This window comes from Pristiophorus japonicus, chromosome 22 (assembly GCF_044704955.1).
Source record: "Pristiophorus japonicus isolate sPriJap1 chromosome 22, sPriJap1.hap1, whole genome shotgun sequence".
Taxonomy (NCBI): domain Eukaryota; kingdom Metazoa; phylum Chordata; class Chondrichthyes; family Pristiophoridae; genus Pristiophorus; species Pristiophorus japonicus.
In genome coordinates this window covers 21,875,940-21,902,186 of record NC_091998.1, presented here as the reverse complement: position 1 = coordinate 21,902,186, position 26,247 = coordinate 21,875,940, and the positions used below count along the sequence as shown (strand labels likewise).

At 44.8% G+C, this 26,247-nt stretch overlaps 1 protein-coding gene across 1 annotated transcript in view; it reads right to left on the bottom strand.

The window, feature by feature from the left end:
- Positions 1–1,729: 1,729 nt before the first annotated feature.
- The window catches only part of LOC139234711 (transmembrane protein 273-like), an 87,978-nt gene continuing 63,460 nt past the window's right edge, over positions 1,730–26,247 (bottom strand). Inside the window, exon 5 of the mRNA XM_070865386.1 lies at positions 1,730–3,183. Within this exon, the coding sequence (XP_070721487.1) occupies positions 3,153–3,183 (31 nt within the window). The 3' untranslated portion in view covers positions 1,730–3,152. The remainder of the gene's footprint in view (positions 3,184–26,247) is intronic.

Genomic DNA, 26,247 nt, shown 5'->3' with positions numbered 1-26,247 from the left:
GTCCATCCCGAGTTACCCTGAAAATAAACTGTCGGTTGTTCTATAATTCATACTATTTGGTGGACCAGTCAAATTAAATAATTTGGGTAAAACTTTGTCAAGATGCAATTGAGTGGCAGTATTGACCGGTATGCAGACTTTTTTTTTGGCAAGCTGAGGATTGAGTTAGAGACTGGTAGACTTCATCTTCTGTCTGACACTTCGATGTTCTATTTGGCAAGAAAGCGCACGAGTCCATTAAACTTTTTCATGTGTGGCTTCAAAGGCCCAAGGGACAGGGGGAAGAACAGCTGTATTTACAGTTGGAGTGACTCCAGCTCCTGTGGATGCTGCTTTGATAATTCAGGGTCGCGGTGTTTATGTTGCAGTCGACCTTAAAATCCATTTGAGAGCCTGCATTACAGCAACACCAGCCACGATTAAGTGTGGAAGGACTACATCCAATCAATTAATCACATGACTCGGGGCATTGTTGCCCTTCAGCTAATTAATGAACCTTTAACATAATTAACAGATCGCAAATGTAGTTAGATGTCTTTGTAACAGTAAGGATTACAAACTTCAGAACAAATTCTGCAATCAAATTAGAAACTTTTAATCTTATTCCACTTAATTGGGTTACTCAGAACACATCAAGAATTCAAAATTGATCCTTGTATATTTCTTGAGTTCTACTTCATAATAATCGCACAAAATTAATATTTGTTATTACAAAAAAAACTAGATTTCTTTTGAAAGCTAAAAAGGGAACTCAGGCCGGATGGTTGCTGGTTGACTTTGACTGTGATCCTTATAGGAAGTTTGTTTCTATCAGTAGATTTATTTCTATGATTAACAATGCCGAAATTACCCAGGCAGAGGTTAGAGTAGGAAGGCAGGCTGAGGTGTATGGAAGAGCTGATGGATCAAAAACGGTGGGAGGTCCAGAATAAGTCTAGGAATATTGATGGGGAGCAGGAGAATAATTCATCGGATGATAGTTGGGTAGTTGAATCACTTTTTATATCCCACCGCTCACAATTCAGTCATTCTGTCGATTATACAACATCGAATTAATTTTACATTTACAAATACAGAGCAGAGATGACTCAAGATCACGTGGAATACTTCAAGAATAGAAAATGAGCATTAGGGAAAAAGCCCTTGTTCTGTGTCCGCCGATATACATTATATAAAATAATGGGAGCAGTCACCATGTTAAACAACCAGCTAAGAGGCTACAAATGATTGCAATCTTCTAAAATAACCACAAAACTGCTAAATATTAGCACTATACACTCAGGATTTGTACTGCCACATTTTGGATCACTGTTTGGCCTGGTGTAATGAGGTTTGCAGTACAGGTACAAGGAGTTACATAGAATTACATAGAGTTTACAGCACAGAAACAGGCCATTTGGCCAAACTGATCTATACCAGCGTTTATGCTCCACACGAGTGATTGTGATTTAACCAGTACAGGTACAATGAGTTATTGTGTATATAAACCAGTACAGGAATGAGTTATTGTGTATATAAATCAGTACAGGAATGTGTTATTGTATATATAAACCAGTACAGAAATGAGTTATTGTATATATAAACCAGTACAGGAATGAGTTATTGTATATATAAACCAGTACAGGAATGAGTTATTGTGTATATAAACCAGTACAGATACAATGAATTATTGTATATATCAACCAGTACAGATACAATGAGTTATTGTATATATAAACCAGTACAGGAATGAGTTATTGTATATATAAACCAGTACAGATACAATGAATTATTGTATATATAAATGAGAACAGGAATGAGTTATTGTATATATAAACTAGTACAGATACAATGAATTATTGTATATATAAACCAGTACAGGTACAATGAATTATTGTATATATAAATTAGTACAGGTACAATGAGTTATTGTATATACAAATCATTTGGAGGTATGGTCCACAAGTGTGACCTCCGGTACATATATGAACAATGACGGACAGGTAAAGACCATCTGGTCCATCAAGCCCGTCCCACACACATGCGATACCTTGTGTATCACACCATTTACACTCCACCCAACCCGAAACCCTGTGATCTCCTTAGGAGAGGCAAAAAAACCAGATAAAAAACCCAGGATACTAATCATTAGCATCGACAAACAGTTTGTAGCATTAGGAACTGGTGACCAAGAACAATTCCATCCTAGGAGAATTGCAGTGATGGCAACACAACAGTGAGGTAAAACTATCGGTGAACACGGAGTCAAGGAAAATATCCATGTGGAAATTAGAATTTGAGATCAGACTAGGCTGTATCCTAAATATATTTCTTTATGCATTTCACTGATTCTACTTCATAATACCCAGGTATAAAAACTGACAGGAAATTGTTTATGTCAATGTTCTGTTACTATGCTTTTAAATGTTGCAAAGGACAGTGGGTGCAGAATGGGGTCAACAGGAATAGTCCATACTGCAACAATAGCTGGTGACCAAGCTTGGGAGTATAAGAGGCAATCCTATAACGTGGTCTGAGAGTATTTTAAGATTAAAATTGGGATTAAAAAAGGAGTTGGATAAATACCTGCAGGAAAAAAAATTGAAGGGCTACTTGGAAAGGGCAGGGGAGTGGGACTAGCTGAGGTGCTCTTGCAGAGAGCTGGCATGAGCTTGATGGGCCAAACGGCCTCCTTCTGAGCTGTAACCATTCTTTGATTCTATGATTAAAGGTATTAGGTGGCATACAACATTCCTCCAACAAAACTAGAGGCCATCAATATAAGATAGTCACCAAGAAATCAATAGGAAATTCAGAAGAAACTTCTTTGCCCAGAGAGTGGAACTCGGAACTCGCCACCACAGGGAGTGGTTGAGGCAAAAATATAGAGGCATTAAAGGGGAGGCTGGACAAGCATAAGAGGGAGAAGGGAATAGAGGGTTATGCTGATAGAGTTAGATGAGGAAGGATGGGAGTTGGCTCGAGTAGAGCATAAACGCCGGCATAGACTGGTTGGGCCGAATGGCATGTTTCGGTGCTGTATATTCTACATAATTCTATGTAATATCTGGTAACGAATTCAAACTTGGCCAATATAGTAACTGATATTATTCATTTTTCCTTCAAGAAAGTAGAATTGTGAGTTAATGTCCCATTCACAGCCGCTGCGACCTTCAATTCTGGGCAATTCTGTTTCTCTCTTCCCTGTAATATAAAATGTTACTGTGTTAAAACAATACCAAGATTGCAAAAGATACCTTTTTTCATTTTTTTCGTTCATGAAGTGTAGCTTTAAGGTGATAAAACACTATCAGACAACTTTTTCCTTCAACGAGCTAACTTTGCGGAATGAATGTGCAAGAGGTTTTGATTCCCCATGTGTATCCTCTGAATTTGACATTGAGTGAGATATCATCCATTGCCTCAGTCAGTTGTGGTTAGGCAAGACCTCATGCCAATTAGTAGCCATCAAAAGCCACCCCAACCTTCATGCCGTACATACCAAAGGTTATCCATTCATATTCTGTGAAAGATTAATGGACATTGACATTCTGAAGTATATTTTTAATAGTCAGAATTCATCCTAATTGTGCAGATTTGGATTTAACTGGGGCACTCCTCATTTTGGCTTGATTTGGACGACAGTCCCTTTCAGGCAAAATTGGCATTGTGCAAATTATAATTTTTGTCTATTATATTCAGGTGCAACAAAAATCTTCCCTGCTCTGCCAATGAACTACAACATGCTGCCACCACTGCCAGTGAGATTTCCATAATGGTAACAGAAGTTACCATTATGGAAATCTCAATGTCAAGTCAACTGCTCCTGGTTATATTTCCCCAATTTCAGATCCTCACAAGCCACGTCTCACCCAACAACCGGGGAAGTTGGGGGAGAGGGCAAACAATATACTCCTTGGTCTCTGTTAATGTTCTGGCAGGATATGCATGACAACACCTCAGACCACTTCACCCTCCCACAGGAGCTTGTCCCAAAGTCCCAGCTGAATTTTAAGCCTTTTTAATCGCTTCACCATCGGTGGCCGTGCTTTCAGCTGCCTGGGCCCTAAAGCTTGAGAATTCCCACCCTAAACCTCTCTGCTTCTCTATACCTCTTCCTTCTCCTTTAAGATGCTCCTTAAAACCTACCGCTTTGATGAAGCTTTTGGTCACCTGTCCCAATATCTCCTTCTGTGGCTCAGTGTCAAAAATGTGTTTATTAACATCGCTCTTGAGACGTTTGCTACGTTAAGTGCGCTATATAAATGTAAGTTGTTGCTGAATTCCTAAGTTCACTATGTGGGGAACTGGTGGCCATCAAGACTTCTTAGAGCATTGATATCCTGTTGAACCACTCTTATTCACTTTCTAGTTTTATGTGTTTCTGAGCTGTCTTTCAATTTCTCAATTACTATGTATCCAATACTCCTGGACAGCTTAGCCTTTGCTGTGTATATGACAACAACAACAACTTGTATCTATATAGCACCTTTAACATAGTAAAACGTCCCTAGTCTCTTCACAGGAGTATTATGAGAAAAAGATTTGACACCGAGCCATATAAAGAGAAATCAGGGCAGGTGACCAAAAACTTGGACAAAGAGGTAGGTGTTAAGGAGTGTCTTGAAGGAGGAAAGAGAGGCGGAGACGGTTACGTAGTGAGTTCCAGAGCTTAGGGCCTAGGCAACAGAAGGCACGGCCACCGATGGTTGAGCAATTATAATCAGGGATGCTCAAGAGGGCAGAAATAGAGAAGCGCAGACATCTCAGAGGTTGTGTGGCTAGAGGAGATTACAGAGATAGGGAGGGGTGAGGCCATGAAGGGATTTTAACTGGAATGATAATCTAGCCTTGCTGTGTGACTGGGAGGATTCATCCAGAAGCAATCCAATTCTGTATCTTCATTTAGTTTGATTAATTGTCATTGGCTGCTGTCAGTGTTTATAGTAATCTGTAATGTTTCTATCATTTAGTTGATTTTTGGTGATTGGATAGAAATCTCCAGTTAGGTTCTTTGATGTTTAAGGAGTGTCTTGAAGGAGGAAAGAGAGGCAGAGAGGTTTAGGCAGGGAGTTCCAGAGCTTGGGGCCCAGTCAACAGAAGGATGTTTCTAATTTGAGATGTCTCTAATTTGGCACGGGCTTGATGGGCCGAATGGCCTTCTTCCATGCTGTAACCATTTCATGTGTAATGTATGCACCTGTGAGTATGCTCACAGGTTAATAATTGTAGAGCTGTTGGGTTTGGAGTGGCTTAGCCAGTCACGTGATGTTCAAGAGACTCAATAAAACCCCAGCCAGTTGGGTTCAGGGTGTCCACGATGAGGTATGCGGTTGTGAGCCTGGTGGATGAACTGGTAATGTGTAGTGTGATTGTTAAACCTTTGCTAATAAACCAACTAGTTCTTAATAGCAATATGTTGCTATGAATTCTTAAGCAAAGAACCCATGAAGCAAATACATTATACTATAATTCTATGATTTGAAAACAAGGATGAGAATTGACTTCCATGATGGTCTGGTGAGAATTATGCATCTATGTTGCAAAAAGGTGGGTAGCTTCAGATTTGGAACCAGATGATGCAGATTTCAGTCAGAGCTTAAAATCCCTCCTTCTCCCAAAACATAAACCAGCTGTTGCTTTACAGTCTGAGAAGGATTGGTTCATACAGCTTCGCACCAGGCCTCCCTAACACTAACTCTGAAATGAACTTTGTTCCATTTGTACTGATGCCCAAAGGTTATTCTTCTTCCAGTCTTCGGTTTTCATGTACAGATCAATCAGATTGCCCAGACTAAGCTTTCCCCGATCCTCGATTAACACACCCACTACTCTCTGCCCACCACTAATTTATTTCTATATTGATTACTTCAATGACATTGCTAATGCAGTCATATATTCTTGTAGAAGAACGGGCATGTAAATAGCACCTTAAACATGCAGAAACATCCCAGGGAGCTTCATAAATAGGCACAAAGAAACTGCTGGGTATGTAACTAAGACTGGGTCTCGGTGTTATTAATGGTCCTTCTGCAACATTCATGGACGAATTTTCTCAGAGGAAGCAGCTTCAAGCTGCAAAGGCTTTTGTTGGTGACAGGGGAAGAATTGTAGTCATTTACTGAGTTATCTGCAGTTGATTTGCTGATGAAACTGCCTGTCTTATTTATTAAAGTGGTTTTTGACCTACCACAGTGGCATCGATGCGTTGATCTCTTGGGCACCAACCTGACACTAAATTGTTTTCAAAATTGTCTTATGCAGCTTGATTTTGATATCCACATTGGTTACGAAACTACCTAAATTACGAAAATTCTAAAAGGACAAAGGGTGTTAAAAGAACAAGCCTGAAGGCTTTGTGTCTTAATGCAAGGAGTATCCGCAATAAAGTGGATGAATTAACTGTGCAAATAGATGTTAACAAATATGATGTGATTGGGATTACGGAGACTTGGCTCCAGGATGATCAGGGCTGGGAACTCAACATCCAGGGGTATTCAACATTCAGGAAAGATAGAATAAAAGAAAAAGGAGGTGGGGTAGCATTGCTGGTTAAGGAGCAAATTAAGGCAATAGTTCGGAAGGACATTAGCTTGGATGATGTGGAATCTATATGGGTAGAGCTGCAGAACACCAAAGGACAAAAAACGTTAGTGGGAGTTGTGTACAGACCTCCAAACAGTAGTAGTGATGTTGGGGAGGGCATCAAACATGAAATTAGGGGTGCGTGCAATAAAGGTGCAGCAGTTATAATGGGTGACTTTAATATGCACATAGATTGGGTTAACCAAACTGGAAGCAATATGGTAGAGGAGGATTTCCTGGAGTGCATAAGGGATGGTTTTTTAGACCAATATGTCGAGGAACCAACTAGGGGGGAGGCCATCTTAGACTGGGTGTTGTGTAATGAGAGAGGATTAATTAGCAATCTCGTTGTGCGAGGCCCCTTGGGGAAGAGTGACCATAATATGGTGGAATTCTGCATTAGGATGGAGAATGAAACAGTTAATTCAGAGACCATGGTCCAGAACTTAAAGAAGGGTAACTTTGAAGGTATGAGGTGTGAATTGGCTAGGATAGATTGGCGAATGATACTGAAGGGGTTGACTGTGGATGGGCAATGGCAGACATTTAGAGACCGCATGGATGAACTACAACAATCGTACATTCCTGTCTGTCGTAAAAATAAAAAAGGGAGGGTGGCTCAACCATGGCTATCAAGGGAAATCAGGGATAGCATTAAAGCCAAGGAAGTGGCATACAAATTGGCCAGAAATAGCAGAGAACCCGGGGACTGGGAGAAATTTAGAACTCAGCAGAGGAGGACAAAGGGTTTGATTAGGGCAGGGAAAATGGAGTACGAGAAGAAGCTTGCAGGGAACATTAAGACGGATTGCAAAAGTTTCTATAGATATGTAAAGAGAAAAAGGTTAGTAAAGACAAACGTAGGTCCCCTGCAGTCAGAATCAGGGGAAGTCATAACGGGGAACAAAGAAATGGCGGACCAATTGAACAAGTACTTTGGTTCGGTATTCACTCAGGAGGACACAAACAACCTTCCGGATATAAAAGGGGTCGGAGGGTCTAGTAAGGAGGAGGAACTGAGGGAAATCCTTATTAGTCGGGAAATTGTGTTGGGGAAATTGATGGGATTGAAGGCCGATAAATCCCCAGGGCCTGATGGACTGCATCCCAGAGTACTTAAGGAGGTGGCCTTGGAAATAGTGGATGCATTGACAGTCATTTTCCAACATTCCATTGACTCTGGATCAGTTCCTATGGAGTGGAGGGTAGCCAATGTAACCCCACTTTTTAAAAAAGGAGGGAGAGAGAAAACAGGGAATTATAGACCGGTCAGCCTGACATCGGTAGTGGGTAAAATGATGGAATCAATTATTAAGGATGTCATCGCAGTGCATTTGGAAAGAGGTAATATGATAGGTCCAAGTCAGCATGGATTTGTGAAAGGGAAATCATGCTTGACAAATCTTCTGGAATTTTTTGAGGATGTTTCCAGTAGAGTGGACAAGGGAGAACCAGTTGATGTGGTATATTTGGACTTTCAGAAGGCTTTCGACAGGGTCCCACACAAGAGATTGATGTGCAAAGTTAGAGCACATGGGATTGGGGGTAGTGTGCTGACATGGATTGAGAACTGGTTGTCAGACAGGAAGCAAAGAGTAGGAGTAAATGGGGACTTTTCAGAATGGCAGGCAGTGACTAGTGGGGTACCGCAAGGTTCTGTGCTGGGGCCCCAGCTGTTTACACTGTACATTAATGATTTAGACGAGGGGATTAAATGTAGTATCTCCAAATTTGCGGATGACACTAAGTTGGGTGGCAGTGTGAGCTGCAAGGAGGATTCTATGAGGCTGCAGAGCGACTTGGATAGGTTAGGTGAGTGGGCAAATGCGTGGTAGATGAAGTATAATGTGGATAAATGTGATGTTATCCACTTTGGTGGTAAAAACAGAGAGACAGACTATTATCTGAATGGTGACAGATTAGGAAAAGGGCAGGTGCAAAGAGACCTGGGTGTCATGGTACATCAGTCATTGAAGGTTGGCATTCAGGTACAGCAGGCGGTTAAGAAAGCAAATGGCATGTTGGCCTTCATAGCGAGGGGATTTGAGTACAGGGGCAGGGAGGTGTTACTACAATTGTACAGGGCCTTGGTGAGGCCACACCTGGAGTATTGTGTACAGTTTTGGTCTCCTAACCTGAGGAAGGACATTCTTGCTATTGAGGGAGTGCAGCGAAGGTTCACCAGACTGATTCCCGGGATGGCGGGACTGACCTATCAAGAAAGACTGGATCAACTGGGCTTGTATTCACTGGAGTTCAGAAGAATGAGAGGGGACCTCATAGAAACGTTTAAAATTCTGACGGGGTTAGACAGGTTAGATGCAGGAAGAATGTTCCCAATGTTGGGGAAGTCCAGAACCAGGGGACACAGTCTAAGGATAAGGGGGAAGCCATTTAGGACCGAGATGAGGAGGAATTTCTTCACCCAGAGAGTGGTGAACCTGTGGAATTCTCTACCACAGAAAGTTGTTGAGGCCAATTCACTAAATATATTCAAAAAGGAGTTAGATGAAGTCCTTACTACTCGGGGAATCAAGGGATATGGTGAGAAAGCAGGAATGGGGTACTGAAGTTGCATGTTCAGCCATGAACTCATTGAATGGCGGTGCAGGCTAGAAGGGCCGAATGGCCTACTCCTGCACCTATTTTCTATGTTTCTATGTTTCTACCTGGAAAGAATTGATCTCATACTTATAATGAAGCTTGCCATGTGATTTACCCTCCGAGAAAAGGCAAGATAAAGGATTTTTATTTTTAAATGGTAGCCAGGTGTATTGCTGTTCCGATTTCAGTGATTAAAGCTGCTTCTCCACAACATCACAGCGTTGCTAATTGGCTAGATATAAATGTCTTCCTGCTCACATCACTGCCCACAATAGTGCATAGTAGGCGCCGTATAAAAGGGGCATTCTACGGGATAGTGCACTTAGGCCTAACAACATCGCACTCTACCCCAAGGTGATTACAAGTCAACACGGGAGAAAATAAAAGCACGAATCGGTGACCTGGGCATTGCGTGGATATTCCGTTCCCTTTGAATGCACAAATTTCCATCTTCCCCAACTGAACTGGTTGGAGTTAAAGAATGCAAATAAACAATTGTAAATATTCTTGAATACAATACTGTCCATATACTGCTTTATTCTCAGGCACACATGAGGGATTCATTGGAGTTTAGCTGCAACTTCTTGGGACAGAAATACCATGTCCCAGCTGCTTGTCAGTTGTAATCCTTAATGTACTGTACTACACACTGTATACAAGCCAGTACTTTCAAGACTGTTGACGATCTATTAGGACTGACAGTGCAGAGCTCCCACACAGTAGACAGTAACCAAATGTCCAAATAATTTTCCGGCATCTCGAGGAACGAAGACTATGTATAGTTCCACTTCTCAAGAAATATCACAAATTGAGCAATTGTCTTTTCCGTAGCCTTTTAAATCACTGTGTTCAGTTTCTATTCTTGGGTTGGCGTTGCTGGCAAGGCCGGCCTTTATTGCCCAGTCCTAGTTGCCCTGAGGAGGTGGTGATGGGCCTTCTTCTTGAACTGCTGCAGTCCACATGGTGAAGGTTGTCTCACAATGTTATTCCTGAGTGGCTTGCTAGGCCCCTTCACAGGGCAGTTAAGAGTCAACTGCATTCATGTGGGACTGGGGTCACGTATAAGTCAGACCAGGTAAAGACAGCGGTTTTTTCCCCTAAAGGACATTACTGAAACAGTTGAGTTCCCATCACTATCTGACAGTTTCATGGTCATTTTTACTGATACCAGCTTTAAAAAAAAAATCTAGATTTTATAAAACTGAATTCAAATTCTCAAACTGCCATGGTGGCATTCAAACTCACGCTCTCTGGATTAAACAGAAATAAATTAAATTCACTGAGCAGGAGATTTACTCTTGAGGTCACAATTTTCTGTGTTTCTGCCTCAGATTTGCTATCTGAAGCCTACGTGCACTGTGCTGGCAATTCCTGGCACTTTTAATTTCTCTCACTAGGGAGCAGGAGAACACTATGGTGGTTGGGCTAGCCCAACAATCACTGTAATGATAAAATGATTGGAACAATAGGCGCACCATTGATGAATAGAGAGAACGATTTGCGTAGAATGAACAGCAGAGATACAGGCCATTTGGCCCAACTGGTCCGTGCCGGTGTTTATGCCCCACTCGAGCCTCCTCCCGCCCTACTTCATCTCACCCTATTAGCCTGTTGTAGTGTCAGCTGTGGCTCAGTGGGCAGCACTCTTATCTCGAGTCGCAAGGTGGAAAGTTCAAGTCTTGCTCCTGGGACTTGAGCACAAAATCTAGACTGACACTCCAGTGCAGTGCTGAGGGAGTGCTGCACTGTTGGAGTTTCCATCTTTTGGATGAGATTTTAAAACGAGGCCCTGTCTGCTCTCTCAAGTGGACGTAAAAGATCCCATGGCACTATTTTGAAGAAGAGTAGGAGAGTTATCCCTGGTGTCCTGGCCAATATTTATTCCACAATCAAAAAAACAGATTGTCTTGGTCATTATCACATTGCTGTTTGTGGGAGCTTGCTTGTGCGCAAACTGCCGGCTGCATTTCCCACATTACAACAGTGACTACACTCCAAAAAATACTTCATTGGCTGTAAAGCGCTTTGAGATGTCCGGTGGTCATGAAAGGCGCTATACAAATGCAAGTCTTTCTTTTGGTTTTATCCTTCTATTCTTTTCTCTCTCATGTGTTTATCTAGCTTCCCCTTAAATGTATCCATGCTATTCGCCTAATAATTCCTTGTACTGAGTTCCACATTCTAACCACTCTCGGGGTAAAGAAGTTTCTCCTAAATTCCCTGTTGGGGAAAGAAAGAATGAAGTCTTCAACAGATCGGGGAAAGGGGAGAGCACTGTATTAATGGCACTTGGCTGTTGCCTGCAGTTAGTGTGATACGCAGCTTGCTGGTTTTATAAAGCAGTGCCTCACACCAAGACTTTGTCCGAGCTTTCTTTAATTTTGGCTTAATCTTATTGAAACCCCTTTACCCCGCCTTCCCTCCCACCCCCTGTTCCCCCGCCCCCCCCCCCAGCCCCCACTTCCCAAAAAAGTATGTTCTGATCCACTGATTTTGGACCCTGCTACCTGTTCATCCTGCAGGATAACGTAACTCAGTGTACCAGAATTTGTAATGTTTCAAATACTCTGGAGATTTGACACAGGATGTAAACTGATCACTGTGAACCTATTCATACTCTGGCACCAGTTCTGTCAGTGCTGCTGCACATTTTGGGGCAGTTTTCTTTTGCCTAGTTTGCTCTATTTACCTTTTTTTAAGGAGGTATTTATCCCGTTCACCCATCATCACCTGTGCTCACTGACCTACACTGGCTACAGGGAGCGACCTATCAAAAGCCCAGCAGGAGATCGAGAGCCAGCGGCAGTTGGTGAGAGGGGAGCGACCTATCAAAAGCCCAGCGGGAGATCGAGAGCCAGCGGCAGTTGGTGAGAGGCGGGAGCGGTCTATAAAAGGCAGCTACAGCGGGAGAGAAAGCAAAATAGAAGTAGAAAGTAATCAAAAAGTGACGTCACAGCCAATGGGGTAAGTGATCGGCTGGTGATTGGTGAGTAGCTTTTCTTTTCTTTTTTATATCAGTAAGTGAACTGTAACATTGTTATTACCAATTTAAGGGTATCTAAGGTTAAGACATGGCAGGAGAGCTTGGTCACGTGATATGCTCCTCCTGTACCATGTGGGAACTCGGGGACACTTCCGGTGTCCCTGGGTGCTACGTGTGTGGGAAGTGTATCCGCCTCCAGCTCCTGACGGTCCGCGTTGCGGAATTGGAGCTGAGGGTGGATTCACTCTGGAGCATCCACGATGCTGAGAATGACGTGAGTATCACGTGTAGTGAGTTGGTCTTACCGCAGGAGAAGGGTCCACAGCCAGATAGGGAATGGAAGACCAGCAGGAAGAGCAGTGCAAGAAAGATAGTGCAGGGGTCCCCTGTGGTCATCCCCCTGCAAAACAGATACACTGCTTTGAGTACTGTTGGGGAGGATGACTCATCAGGGGAGGGCAGCAGCAGCCAAGTTCATGGCACCGTAGGTGGCTCTGCTGCAAAGGAGGGCAGGAAAAAGATTGGGAGCGCGATAGTGATAGGGGATTCGATGGTGAGGGGAATAGATAGGCGTTTCTGCGGACGCAACCGAGACTCCAGGATGGTATGTTGCCTCCCTGGTGCAAGGGTCAAGGATGTCTCGGAGCGGGTGCAGGACATTCTGAAATGGGAGGGAGAACAGCCAGTTGTCGTGGTGCACATTGGTACCAACGACATAGGTAAAAAAAGGGATGAGGTCCTACGAAAAGAATTTAAGGAGCTAGGAGCTAAATTAAAAAGTAGGACCTCAAAAGTAGTAATCTCGGGATTGCTACCAGTTCCACGTGCTAGTCAGAGTAGGAATCGCAGGATAGCGCAGATGAATACATGGCTTGAGCAGTGGTGCAGCAGGGAGGGATTCAAATTCTTGGGGCATTGGAACCGGTTCTGGGGGAGGTGGGACCAGTACAAACCGGACGGTCTGCACCTGGGCAGGACCGGAACCAATGTCCTAGGGGGAGTGTTTGCTAGTGCTGTTGGGGAGGAGTTAAACTAATATTGCAGGGGGATGGGAACCTATGCAGGGAGACAGAGGGAGACAAAAATGAGGCAAAAGCAAAAGACAGAAAGGAGATGAGGAAAAGTGGAGGGCAGAGAAACCCAAGGCAAAGAACAAAAAGGGCCACTGTACAGCAAAATTCTAAAAGGACAAAGGGTGTTAAAAAAGCAAGCCTGAAGGCTTTGTGTCTTAATGCAAGGAGTATCCGCAATAAGGTGGATGAATTAACTGTGCAAATAGATGTTAACAAATATGATGTGATTGGGATTACGGAGACGTGGCTCCAGGATGATCAGGGCTGGGAATTCAACATCCAGGGGTATTCAACATTCAGAAAGGATAGAATAAAAGGAAAAGGAGGTGGGGTAGCTTTGCTGGTTAAAGAGGAGATTAATGCAATAGTTAGGAAAGACATTAGCTTGGATGATGTGGAATCTATATGGGTAGAGCTGCAGAACACTAAAGGGCAAAAATCGTTAGTGGGAGTTGTGTACAGACCTCCAAACAGTAGTAGTGATGTTGGGGAGGGCATCAAACAGGAAATTAGGAGTGCATGCAATAAAGGTGCAGCAGTTATAATGGGTGACTTTAATATGCACATAGATTGGGCTAGCCAAACTGGAAGCAATACGGTGGAGCAGGATTTCCTGGAGTGCATAAGGGATGGTTTTCTAGACCAATATGTCGAGGAACCAACTAGGGGGGAGGCCATCTTAGACTGGGTGTTGTGTAATGAGAGAGGATCAATTAGAAATCTCATTGTGCGAGGCCCCTTGGGGAAGAGTGACCATAATATGGTGGAATTCTGCATTAGGATGGAGAATGAAACAGTTAATTCAGAGACCATGGGTCCAGAACTTAAAGAAGGGTAACTTTGAAGGTATGAGGCATGAATTGGCTAAGATAGATTGGCTAATGATACTTAAGGGGTTGACTGTGGATGGGCAATGGCAGACATTTAGAGACCGCATGGATGAATTACAACAATTGTACATTCCTGTCTGGCGTAAAAATAAAAAAGGGAAGGTGGCTCAACCGTGGCTATCTAGGGAAATAAGGGATAGTATTAAAGCCAAGGAAATGGCATACAAATTGGCCAGAAATAGCAGCAAACCTGGGGACTGGGAGAAATTTAGAACTCAGCAGAGGAGGACAAAGGGTTTGATTAGGGCAGGGAAAATGGAGTACGAGAAGAAGCTTGCAGGGAACATTAAGACGGATTGCAAAAGTTTCTATAGGTATGTAAAGAGAAAAAGGTTAGTAAAGACAAACGTAGGTCCCCTGCAGTCAGAATCAGTGGAAGTCATAACGGGGAACAAAGAAATGGCATACCAATTGAACAAGTACTTTGGTTCAGTATTCACTAAGGAGGACACAAACAACCTTCCGGATATAAAAGGGGTCAGAGGGTCGAGTAAGGAGGAGGAACTGAGGGAAATCTTTATTAGTCGGGAAATTGTGTTGGGGAAATTGATGGGATTGAAGGCCGATAAATCCCCAGAGCCTGATGGACTGCATCCCAGAGTACTTAAGGAGGTGGCCTTGGAAATAGCGGATGCATTGACAGTCATTTTCCAACATTCCATTGACTCTGGATCAGTTCCTATCGAGTGGAGGGTAGCCAATGTAACCCCACTTTTTAAAAAAGGAGGGAGAGAGAAAGCAGAGAATTATAGACCGGTCAGCCTGACCTCAGTAGTGGGTAAAATGATGGAATCAATTATTAAGGATGTCATAGCAGCGCATTTGGAAAATGGTGACATGATAGGTCCAAGTCAGCATGGATTTGTGAAAGGGAGATCATGCTTGACAAATCTTCTGGAATTTTTTGAGGATGTTTCCAATAAAGTGGACAAAGGAATACCAGTTGATGTGGTATATTTGGACTTTCAGAAGGCTTTCGACAAGGTCCCACACAGGAGATTAATGTGCAAAGTTAAAGCACATGGGATTGCGGGTAGTGTGCTGACGTGGATTGAGAACTGGTTGTCAGACAGGAAGCAAAGAGTAGGAGTAAATGGGTACTTTTCAGAATAGCAGGCAGTGACTAGTGGAGTACCGCAGGGTTCTGTGCTGGGACCCCAGCTGTTTACATTGTACATTAATTATTTAGACGAGGAGATTAAATGTAGTATCTACAAATTTGCGGATGACACTAAGTTGGGTGGCAGTGTGAGCTGCGAGGAGGATGCTATGAGGCTGCAGAGTGACTTGGATAGGTTAGGTGAGTGGGCAAATGCGTGGCAGATGAAGTATAATGTGGATAAATGTGAGGTTATCCACTTTGGTGGTAAAAACAGAGAGACAGACTATTATCTGAATGGTGACAGATTAGGAAAAGGGAAGGTGCAACGAGACTTGGGTGTCATGGTACATCAGTCATTGAAGGTTGGCATGCAGGTACAGCAGGCGGTTAAGAAAGCAAATGGCATGTTGGCCTTCATAGCGAGGGGATTTGAGTACAGGGGCAGGGAGGTGTTGCTACAGTTGTACAGGGCCTTGGTGAGGCCACACCTGGAGTATTGTGTACAGTTTTGGTCTCCTAACTTGAGGAAGGACATTCTTGCTATTGAGGGAGTGCAGCGAAGATTCACCAGACTGATTCCCGGGATGGCGGGACTGACCTATCAAGAAAGACTGGATCAACTGGGCTTGTATTCACTGGAGTTCAGAAGAGTGAGAGGGGACCTCATAGAAACGTTTAAAATTCTGACGGGTTTGGACAGGTTGGATGCAGGAAGAATGTTCCCAATGTTGGGGAAGTCCAGAACCAGGGGTCACAGTCTAAGGATAAGGGGTAAGCCATTTAGGACTGAGATAAGGAGCAACTTCTTCACCCAGAGAGTGGTGAACCTGTGGAATTCTCTACCACAGAAAGTAGTTGAGGCCAATTCACTAAATATATTCAAAAGGGAGTTAGATGAAGTCCTTACTACTCGGGGGATCAAGGGGTATGGCGTGAAAGCAGGAAGGGGGTACTGAAGTTTCATGTTCAGCCATGAACTCATTGAATGGCGGTGCAGGCTAGAAGAGCTGAATGGCCTGCTCCTGCACCTATTTTCTATGTTTCTATGTTTCTATGGCTACCGGATCAAGCAACGCCTCGATTTAAAAATTGTCGTCCTTGTTTTCAAATCCTTCCATGGCCTTGCCTTCTCCCTATCTCTGTAATCTCCTCCAGCCCCGCAACCCCCCGAGAAAGCCAATCTGTGAAAAATTCACCCAGTTACAGAACCTAACTTATTGACCCAGGAGCCATGATCCCGAATTGATTTCAAGAACTCAAGACAATTACAACCCATAAGTTTGAAATGATGCACGCCTGCATCTTTGCAGCAAAATATTACACCATGATATCGTTCTCCTGTACTCATAAAGCACTGCATTCTCCAACTTGCCATGAGTAGCACCACAGGGATGGGCAATAAATGATGGCCTTGCCAGTGACGGCTACATCCCATGAACGAGTAAAAAAAAAAGGAGCTCTACTGGTCTATAGTACAGTAATAAAATGATACGTCCACTCCGTGTTTGTGTCCATCACACTTCGAGCATCACATTGTCACACATTTCCGTCTTGCACTTAAAAAAAAAAGTATCAAAAGGGAGAAAGCCAGATACTTGTGGGTCGCGCCTCAGTTGGGGCGATATCCCGGGCGGAGCGGTACATTTTGCGCCAGCAGATGGTTTGCGTCTGCCGCCGCAAAATTCACCAGCTGGGCCCGGAGTTTGGAGCGGGGCGCTAAGGGAGGCGTTGCACACCTCTCTCAGGGCGCTAGGCCGGCTGAGCAAGGGAAAATCCCGAGCGAAATAGCCGGCCTTGGAGCACCTTAACAGAGGCTTGAGGCGGGGGGGGGGGGGGTAAAAAACATGAAATAAACCCACCAAAAACATTCCCAATACGTAGCTCATGCCAACACTACATAAATCGCAAAATAAAATGTTTCTTTAACAATCACACTTACCTGAGTTCGGCATTACTTACTTCACTACGACCACTACAGGCATTCCCACCAGGGGGCGCTACGGGGTGCTACGGGTCGGGCGGCAACCAACAATCGAGCTGGTGTCACAACCGGGGGCATTGCACACCGGCTCGCCTCTCCCGGGCTTAATGCTCCATGCCCCATTAATACCGGCACCGAATGTCTCGACGGGGCACTGGCCACCTGGGCGCAAGTGCTTCCCGTCGACATTGCCGCCCCTTTGAAAGAGCTGTACAAATTATTCCCATGAACCTGTATTTTCCCCCCATATCCTTGCAATTTTTTCCATTTCAAGTATATATTCAATTCCCTTTTGAAAGTTACTATTGAATCTGCACCAGACTGATTCCCGGGATGGCTGGACTGACATATGAGGAGAGACTGGATCAACTGGGAATTTATGCAGTGGAGTTTATAAGGATGAGAGGGGATCTCATAGAAACATATAAGATTCTGACGGGACTGGACAAGTTAGATGCGGGAAGAATGTTCCTGATGTTGGGGAAGTCCAGAACCAGGGGACACAGTCTTAGGATAAGGGGTAGGTCATTTAGGACTGAGATGAGGAGAAACTTCTTCACTCAGAGAGTTGTTAACCAGTGGAATTCCCTGCCGCAGAGAGTTGTTGATGCCAGTTCATTGGATATAATATTCAAGAGTGAGTTAGATATGCCCCTTACAGCTAAGGGGATCAAGGGGTATGGAGAGAAAGCAGGAAAGGGGTACTGAGGGAATGATCAGCCATGATCTTATTGAATGGCGGTGCAGGCTCGAAGGGCCAAATGGCCTACTCCTGCACCTATTTTCTATGTTCTATATTCTAAGAGGGGCAGCAGAAGACCAAATTTCCACCCCCATGAATGAACAATGAAACAATAGCAAATAATTTATTAACACGGAGGTCGGAATGACTGCAACCTGTGACTAACTTTAGCATTTAAGAGAGAGAAAGCTAGGTATTTCAAGCTTGGTTCCAATTGCAAGCCTAAGCGTAATGAAGCTTGATTGACCTCACCCAGTGTTTGCTTAACAGCAATTGGACTTTTGTGCTCTTAAAGGGACACACCTTCACCTCAGCAGCAGAACAGTGCATCTGGCATAACACGCTCGTCTGTAGAGCGTCATTCAACTCGCTGTGAGCTAATCCACATCAGAGGAGATTTATTAGCATATAGAGGTACAACGTCCTGAAATTGGAAACCTCGGGACCTAGGCTGTTCTGGTTTTCGGGTATTTCCGAATTTTGGATCAGAAAATCCGACGGACCGAACCCGGCAACCTCGAGGCCGAGCCGCGTCGGTTTACATATTTTTCTGGATTTATGTTCAAAAATGTATGTACAGCTTAAAAGTCCTGATTCGGGAAATATTTCCGGATTCCGGAAGACGACTCCTGCGATCTGCACAATGTCTGGTTTTTGGAGAATTCCGATTTTTAGCACTCTGGATTCGGGATGTTGTACCTGTATAAGGAATCACTTTGCAAGTGTTTGCTTAAGACGCAGTGCATCGCCCCAGGAGCACAGATTTGTAATGTATATTTTTATTGATTGGCTCCTGATCTCACAACATTTCAGTGGCAAATGAAGCATTTCTCTATTAAGCCGCTTCTCTGAACCAGTCTGTCTGATTCGAGAAGACTTGTGGCTAATTTAATGAGCGACTGTCTGAGTTTTGGAATGGCAGCCCGAAAATAACTGGAGTGTGGCACTGCAGCTGGAGTATGTTGACAGCAATGTGAGATTGGTGACCCCACAGCCAGTATTAAATACAACCTTTATTTTGTATTCTTACTGTTGGTTGTGTCTAGCGTTGCTTATCTTAGTTATCAGTAAAAAAAAATAATGGTGCGTTTTAATAATTTTGTGTAGACTGATCATTTTCTAATAGTTTCTGAAGTGTTGGCCAATACGCCTAGTCCCAGACTGGTTCTGTCTGATTGGCCTTTGCCCTGCACCTAATTCATCAAAGTTCCAATAATATCTAGCTGCTGGACCACTTGGACTTGCCTTGAATTAAGATTTTATCAAAATAAACAAAGATTGCAATTGGCTGATCGAAGGCTACGCAGTATACTGGGAAATCTTGTTGTAGAGTTTATTTTGGCAGGATTGCCAACTTTGCTGAAGACATTACATTCAATTCCTGTCCCAGATGGAACTCCCACATCTCCTCGCTGATAAGTTAAAGCTGCTTCTATTTCTTCCTTTCTGCCAAGCACTTTTTTCAACATCTCTTAACTCTTAAAGCCCAAGGCTGTTTAATAGTTGTACGCCGCTCCTACATGGGGCAGGCACTTGTGATACCGCTCCCATATAGTTTGGACACGATGCAAGAAAAAGTTTTACACCCAATGAGGAATTCATCTCGATCAGTTGCGGCCATCCTAGCTTTTCATGTTCCTCTCTGTTTTATCAATGCTATCACGGCTATTGCTCCATTGGACTTTGAGAGTCAGGTTTGGCTCAATGGTTAATGCTCACAACCCTGAAGCAAATGATTGTCGGTTCAAGTCCCACTTCGGAAATTAATAGCAAATCTAAGCTGATGCTTCACTGCAGCAGTGAGGGAATATTGGTGGAGCTGTCTTTTGGATGAGATGTTAAACCGAGGCTCCACCTGCCCTCACAGCTGGAGGTAAAAGATCCTTTATCACAAATCTAGGCTGACACTCCAGTGCAGTGCTGAGGGAGTGCTGCACTGTCGGAGGTGCCGTCTTTCAGATGAGATGTTAAACCGTGGCCCTGTCTGCTCTCTCAGCTGGACCTAAAAGATCCCACGGCACTATCCAGAAGAAGAGCAGAGGAGTTATCCCCGATGTCCTGGCCAATATTTATCCCTCAATCAATATAACAAAAACAGACTATCTGGTCATTATCACATTGCTGTTTCATACATTCCAACAGTGACTATACTTCAAACGCACATCATTGGCTGGAAAATGTTTTGGAATGTTGTGAAAGGTGCTATATAAATGCACCTTTCATGTGGTGGTGGACCATTGCAAGGTAGGGCACGAGCTGGTGCAGGAGGGCAATGGAGGCGAAGAGGGACGTCATCAAGGTCCAGGTCGGTGATTGGAGCGTGGGCAGATACAGCAGGAGCGGCGAGGTCGGGGGTGAAGGATCAGCGAGACATTGTAGAGGGACATGATCGGGACCCAGGAGAGGCGTGAATTCGGGGCCAGAAGAGGCGAGGGCCCAGGGGCAGCACGGGCCAGCCCACACTGCGATATGTGTGCATACTAGATCCGTGCAGCAGAGCTTGGTCTCCAGTCTTCTTGGTTAACCCTTGCCCCTGAACCAAGACCTAGCTCTGTCAAGTCCGTGTGGTGGCTGGTGTGCAACGGCCACCTCATGTTAAAAAAATCTACGCACAGGCATCTTACATCCTTCAGAATGTAGTTCAGGACCTGGAATATTAGGTCCTTCATTGAAACACCTGTGAACTCATCCATTTTTGCTGTGGAAGCAAGTCATTCTCGTTTCGAGGGACCGCCTATGATGATGATGATAAATGCAAGCTCTTTCTTTCCTCTTGTGATATCTCTTAAGCTTTAAGGACACCATCCTACATGCTATTTCTCTTTCCAGCACTGGAAGTCATCGCACCGTGTCCTCCTCTCACTCATTCTAGCCCACGACCGCATGACTGTGGGACTCCTTACTTTCCTCAGTGTTATCATCCGAATTTATCAGTTTTTATTTCTGCCAAAATCTAACTGGTGTCACCAATTTGATTTACCTCATTTTGTTTGCCCACGCTCTCATCATCATCATCATAGGCAGTCCCTCGGAATCGAGGAAGACTTGCTTCCACTCTAAAAATGAGTCCTTAGGTGGCTGTACAGTTCAATATGAGAACCACAGTCCCTGTCACAGGTGGGACAGATAGTCGTTGAGGGAAAGGGTTGGTGGGACTGGTTTGCCGCACACTCTTTCCGCTGCCTGCGCTTGATCTCCGCATGCTCTTGGTGATGAGACTCGAGGTGCTCAGCGCCCTCCCGGATGCACTTCCTCCACTTAGGGCGGTCTTTGGCCAGGGACTGCCAGGTGTCAGTGGGGATGTTACACTTTATCAGGGAGGCTTTGAGGGTGTCCTTGTAATGTTTCCTCTGCCCGCCTTTGGCTCGTTCACCATGAAAGAGCTCCAAGTAAAGCACTTGCTTTGGGAGTCTCGTGTCTGGGATGTGAGCGATGTGGCCTGCCCAGCGGGGCTGATCAAGTGTGGTCAGTGCTTCAATGCTGGGGATGTTGGCTAACGTTGGTGCGTCTGTCCTCCCAGGGGATTTGTAGAATCTTGCGGAGACATCATTGGTGGTATTTCTCCAGCGACTTCAGGGGTCTACTGTACATGGTCAATATCTCTGAGCCAGAGAGGAGGGTGAGTAATACTACAGCTCTGTAGACCATGAGCTTGGCGGTGGATTTGAGGGCCTGGTCTTCGAACACTCTTTTCCTCAGGTGGCCGAAGGCTGCACTGGCGCACTGGAGGCGGTGTTGGATCTCGTCGTCGATGTCTGCTCTTGTTGATAAGAGGGTCGCTAGAGTCCACGCTTCCAACCTTTGTGATGACCAGCACTGTAGGGTTTGACTCCACACCTCGGTTTCTCAATTAAACAATTGCAAATCAACGCTGGCGACTGCAATGTTTTAATGCTCATTGTGCTGCACACTTCGACACTGGTGCACCAAGCCAATTCCCAACCTGCAGTGGAACATTCCCCATTTCTTGGCCATCAGCAATTTGCTGCTCTCAGGGCAGCCAGCGTGGAGCCAACTTTTTTTAAACTTGAAGTTGAACAATAAGCTGGCAGCTCAATCATCCTTTAACCATTGTACAGTCAGCTCTTTTCTATCAGGGCTGGTCTGGGTTTCGCAGCTTCCTCGTCAGTGGGAGGTTCGTGCACAGAGCTCAGTGTAGCAAGAGTGTGCCCTTGTGGAGCTCTGTATTGCCCTACGTAAATGTACTATTAATCTACAGCTATCTGCTCGCTCTCCTCCCACATGCTCCAGCTACAGCATAAGCAGTATAACCTATGCGTGAATCACCAGCTTTCGGTCCACTCTTTCTGCCAATGATCCTTAAGTTGGCAAGAGTTCTCTGTGCTAAGATCCCGTATAACTAAGACCACCTATTTCTACCTCCGTAACATCACCCGTCTCCACCCTTGCCTCAGCTCATCGGCTACTGAAGCCCTTATCCATGTCTTTGTCACCTCTATAGACGTGACTATTCCAACGCACTCCTGGCTGGCCTCCCATATTCTACCCTGCGTAAACTAGAGGTGATCCAAAACTCAGCTGCCCATGTCCTAACTCGCACCAAGTCCCGCTCACCCATCACCCTTGTGCTCGCTGAGCTACATTGGCTCCCGGTTAAGCAACGTCTCGATTTCAAAATTCTCATCCTTGTTTTCAAATCCCTCCATGGCCTCGCCCCTCCCTATCTCTGTAATCTCCTCCAGCCTCACAACCCCCCTGAGATATCTACGCTCCTCAAATTCTGCCCTCCTGGGCATCCCTGATTATAATCGCTCAACCATAGGTGGCCATGCCTTCTGTTACCTAGACCCCAAGCTCTGGAACTCCCTGCCTAAACCTGTCTGCCTCTCTACCTCTCTTTTCTCCTTCACGACGCTCCTTAAAACCTACCTCTTTGACCAAGCTTTTGGCCACCTGCCCTAATTTCTCCATATGTGGCTAGGTGTCAAATTTTTTGTCTGATAATTCTGTGGAGCGCCTTGGGACATTTCACTATGTTAAAGGTGCTATATAAATACAAGTTGTTGTTGTTGCGAAAGAATGTTCATTTATCACCACTTCAGGCCTACCTTGGTGCAAAAAGCATTTTGTGATCATTACAGACTTCAGCATCACCTACGTTTATTGGTGCCCAACTCCCAGATTGAACTAATGGTATTTAGTAACAGATTTGCTCATTGGAGCATACATTGGGATAGCACCCGCCTGCTCAGATGGAGGCTTTGGAGGATGACGAATCCAATTGTCGCACTGCGCTACTTAATAAAGGGAATATTTCTGCTGTTCACTATTTACATCGAAATTATAAACACAGTCCGTTTACAATTTTGCTAAAATTTATGAACAATGCAATCTTCCCCCTTAGTTTCTTCTATGTTGCATTCAGGACCAAAGCTGAGATGGCGGGGTTGCAAATGGGAATCTCTGAAGGGCAGAGTGATAATGGGTAGACAGCTGTCGGAGATGGCAAAGGGGACAGCACACTGACAAAGTCCTATAGCATCTTGTGCCAACCTAGATATGGCAACCAATAAAATGGAACAAGCGACGAATAACCTGTCTAAGCTTGTGCTACTATTACACAGGTTGAGCAGTCCCACAACTGGCTAATCACCTTCAAAACTGAGTTATGTTGCACATAAAATCTATTCTGAACTTACCACAAGAGAAGAGTGATGACAGGATTAGTCACCACAATAGTCATGATGATGGTTCTTTAAATAGATGAATGCAGTCACTAGCTGGGTATTTGATATTAACCATTACAACAGTGACTACACTTCTAAAGTACTTCATTGACTGTTAACTGCTTTGGGACATCTGGTGATCGTGAAAGGAGCTATATAAATGCAGGTCTTTCTTTCTAACCTAGGTCAAGCTACCTTGCTCATTTGCATTTCCTTCTTAGTATTTTCTTGCTAATTGTCTCCTTTCTGCTCCTGAAGGCAATGACTCCTTTACAGGATTATTAATCCACAGGTGAAGACCATCCAAGTGGTGTTTGATCATTGTTAGCCTTGACGGTGACCATTGGCAGGTTATTAGACTGTGAAGGACACCACTGACAAGCTTGTCGTGATATTCCTGTGAGGATCGTTTTGGTCTGGCTTGATGTTATTAGCTTCACTAATGTTAATAAGAACATCCCCTTTTTATACTTCGGTGGAAACAAAGTTGAGAACAAAACTGTCCATGACGTTTTACCCTATATTGCGCCATTAGAAGTCAACCCTCAGACTGTAGTAACATTCTACTGTTGCTTACTATTGTGTTCCTAACACAGATGATGCTGCACACAGGAAGGTGAAAGTAACAGTGACCTCAGTCTTTAATAAGACACTCCAGAGTGAGGATCAGGCCTTAGGGGCTGGCTTATATACAGTGCTCCCAAGTGATGCTGGGATCCCTTGGGACTTCAGGGAATGCACTCCCTGGTGACGAAATATGGGAGTGCATGCTTTACAGATACACAACATCACTCCCCCCAAAAGTTAAAGTGAAAATTATTTACAAGGTGAGGCGGTCAGGAGCCTTTCTTTGCCTGGTGAACCGCCTCGGTACAAATGTCTGTTTTGGTGTGTTGGCTGTGCCCTCGCTGGGCTGGCGTGTTGTTGGCCCTGCAGGGCTGTTAGGTGACCCTGGCCTTGCTGGGCTGTTGGGCGTGATGGGTTTGATTTCCTGGCTCGGCGTGGTGTCGTTAATCCTTTGGATGTGTGTTGTGAGCTCGAAAAAGGTGGTGTCTGCTGTGGGTTGTTCAGGACAGCCTGTGAACCGCAGCCTCGTTTGTTCCAGGTGCTTTCTGCAAATTTGTCCATTGTCTAGCTTGACTACAAACACCCTATTCCCAATCTTTAGCTATCACCGTGCCCGCGATCCACTTAGGACCATGTCCATAGTTTAGCACATACACAGGGTCATTCAGATCAATTTCCCGTGATACAGTGGCGCGACCATCCTTTACATTTTGTTGCTGCCGCCTGCTCTCTACCTGATCATGCAGGTTGGGATGAACCAGTGAGAGTCTGGTTTTAAGTGTCCTTTTCATGAGTAGCTCAGCGGGGGCACCCCTGTGAGCGAGTGGGGTCTTGTGCGGTAGCTGAGCAGTACTTGGGACAGGCGGGTTTGGAGTGAGCCTTCTGTGACTCGTTTAAGGCTCTGTTTGATTGTTTGTACTGCCCGCTCTGCCTGCCCATTGGAGGCTGGTTTAAATGGGGCCGAGATGACATGTTTGATCCCATTGCGGGTCATGAATTCTTTAAATTCGGCACTGGTGAAACATGGCCCGTTGTCACTGACCAGTATGTCAGGCAGGCCGTGGGTGGCAAACATGGCCCTCAGGCTTTCAATGGTGGCAGTGGCGGTGCTTCCCGACATTATTTCACATTCAATCCATTTTTAAAAAGCATCTACCACCACCAGGAACATTTTACCAAGAAACGGGCCTGCATAGTCGACCATGGTCTGGAGGGCCAGGACCACAAACTTAGTGGTGCTTCTCTGGGCGCATTGCTCAACTGAGCACATACGCTGCATTGCCGTACACAGGACTCTAAGTCAGAGTCGATACCGGGCCACCACACGTGGGATCTGGCTATCGCTTTCAGCATTACAATACCCGGGTGTGTGCTGTGGAGATCCGAGATGAAAGTCTCCCTGCCCTTTTTTGATTGCACTACGCGGTTACCCCACAACAGGCAGTCTGCCTGAATGGACTGATCATCCTTTCGCCGCTGGAATGGCTTGATTGGCTCTTGCATTTCAACAGGGATGCTGGCCCAGCTCCCATGCAATACACAGTTTTTTACTAGGAACAGCAGAGGATCTTGGCTGGTCCAAGTCCTAATCTGGCGGGCCGTGACAGGTGACTTAGTATTTTCAAACACTTCCATGACCATCAACAAGTCTGCGGGCTGCGCCACCATCAACAAGTTCTCCCAGAGGGTTGTGAATCTGTGGAATTCTCTGCCCAAGGAAGCAGTTGAGGCTAGCTCATTGAATGTATTCAAATCACAGAGAGATAGATTTTTAACCAATACGGGAATTAAGGGTTACGGGGAGCGGGCGGGTAACTGGAGCTGAGTCCACGGCCAGATCAGCCATGATCTTGTTGAATGGCGGAGCAGGCTCAAGTGGCTAGATGGCCTACTCCTGTTCCTAATTCTTATGTTCTTATGTTCTTATGTAAATTTGCAGGCTGTGCCATTTCCACCCCCATGGTGGGCAATGGTAGCCGACTGAGAGCATCCGCACAGTTCTCGGTGCCTGGCCTGTGGCGGATGGTATAGTTATACGCTGATAGCGCAAGTGC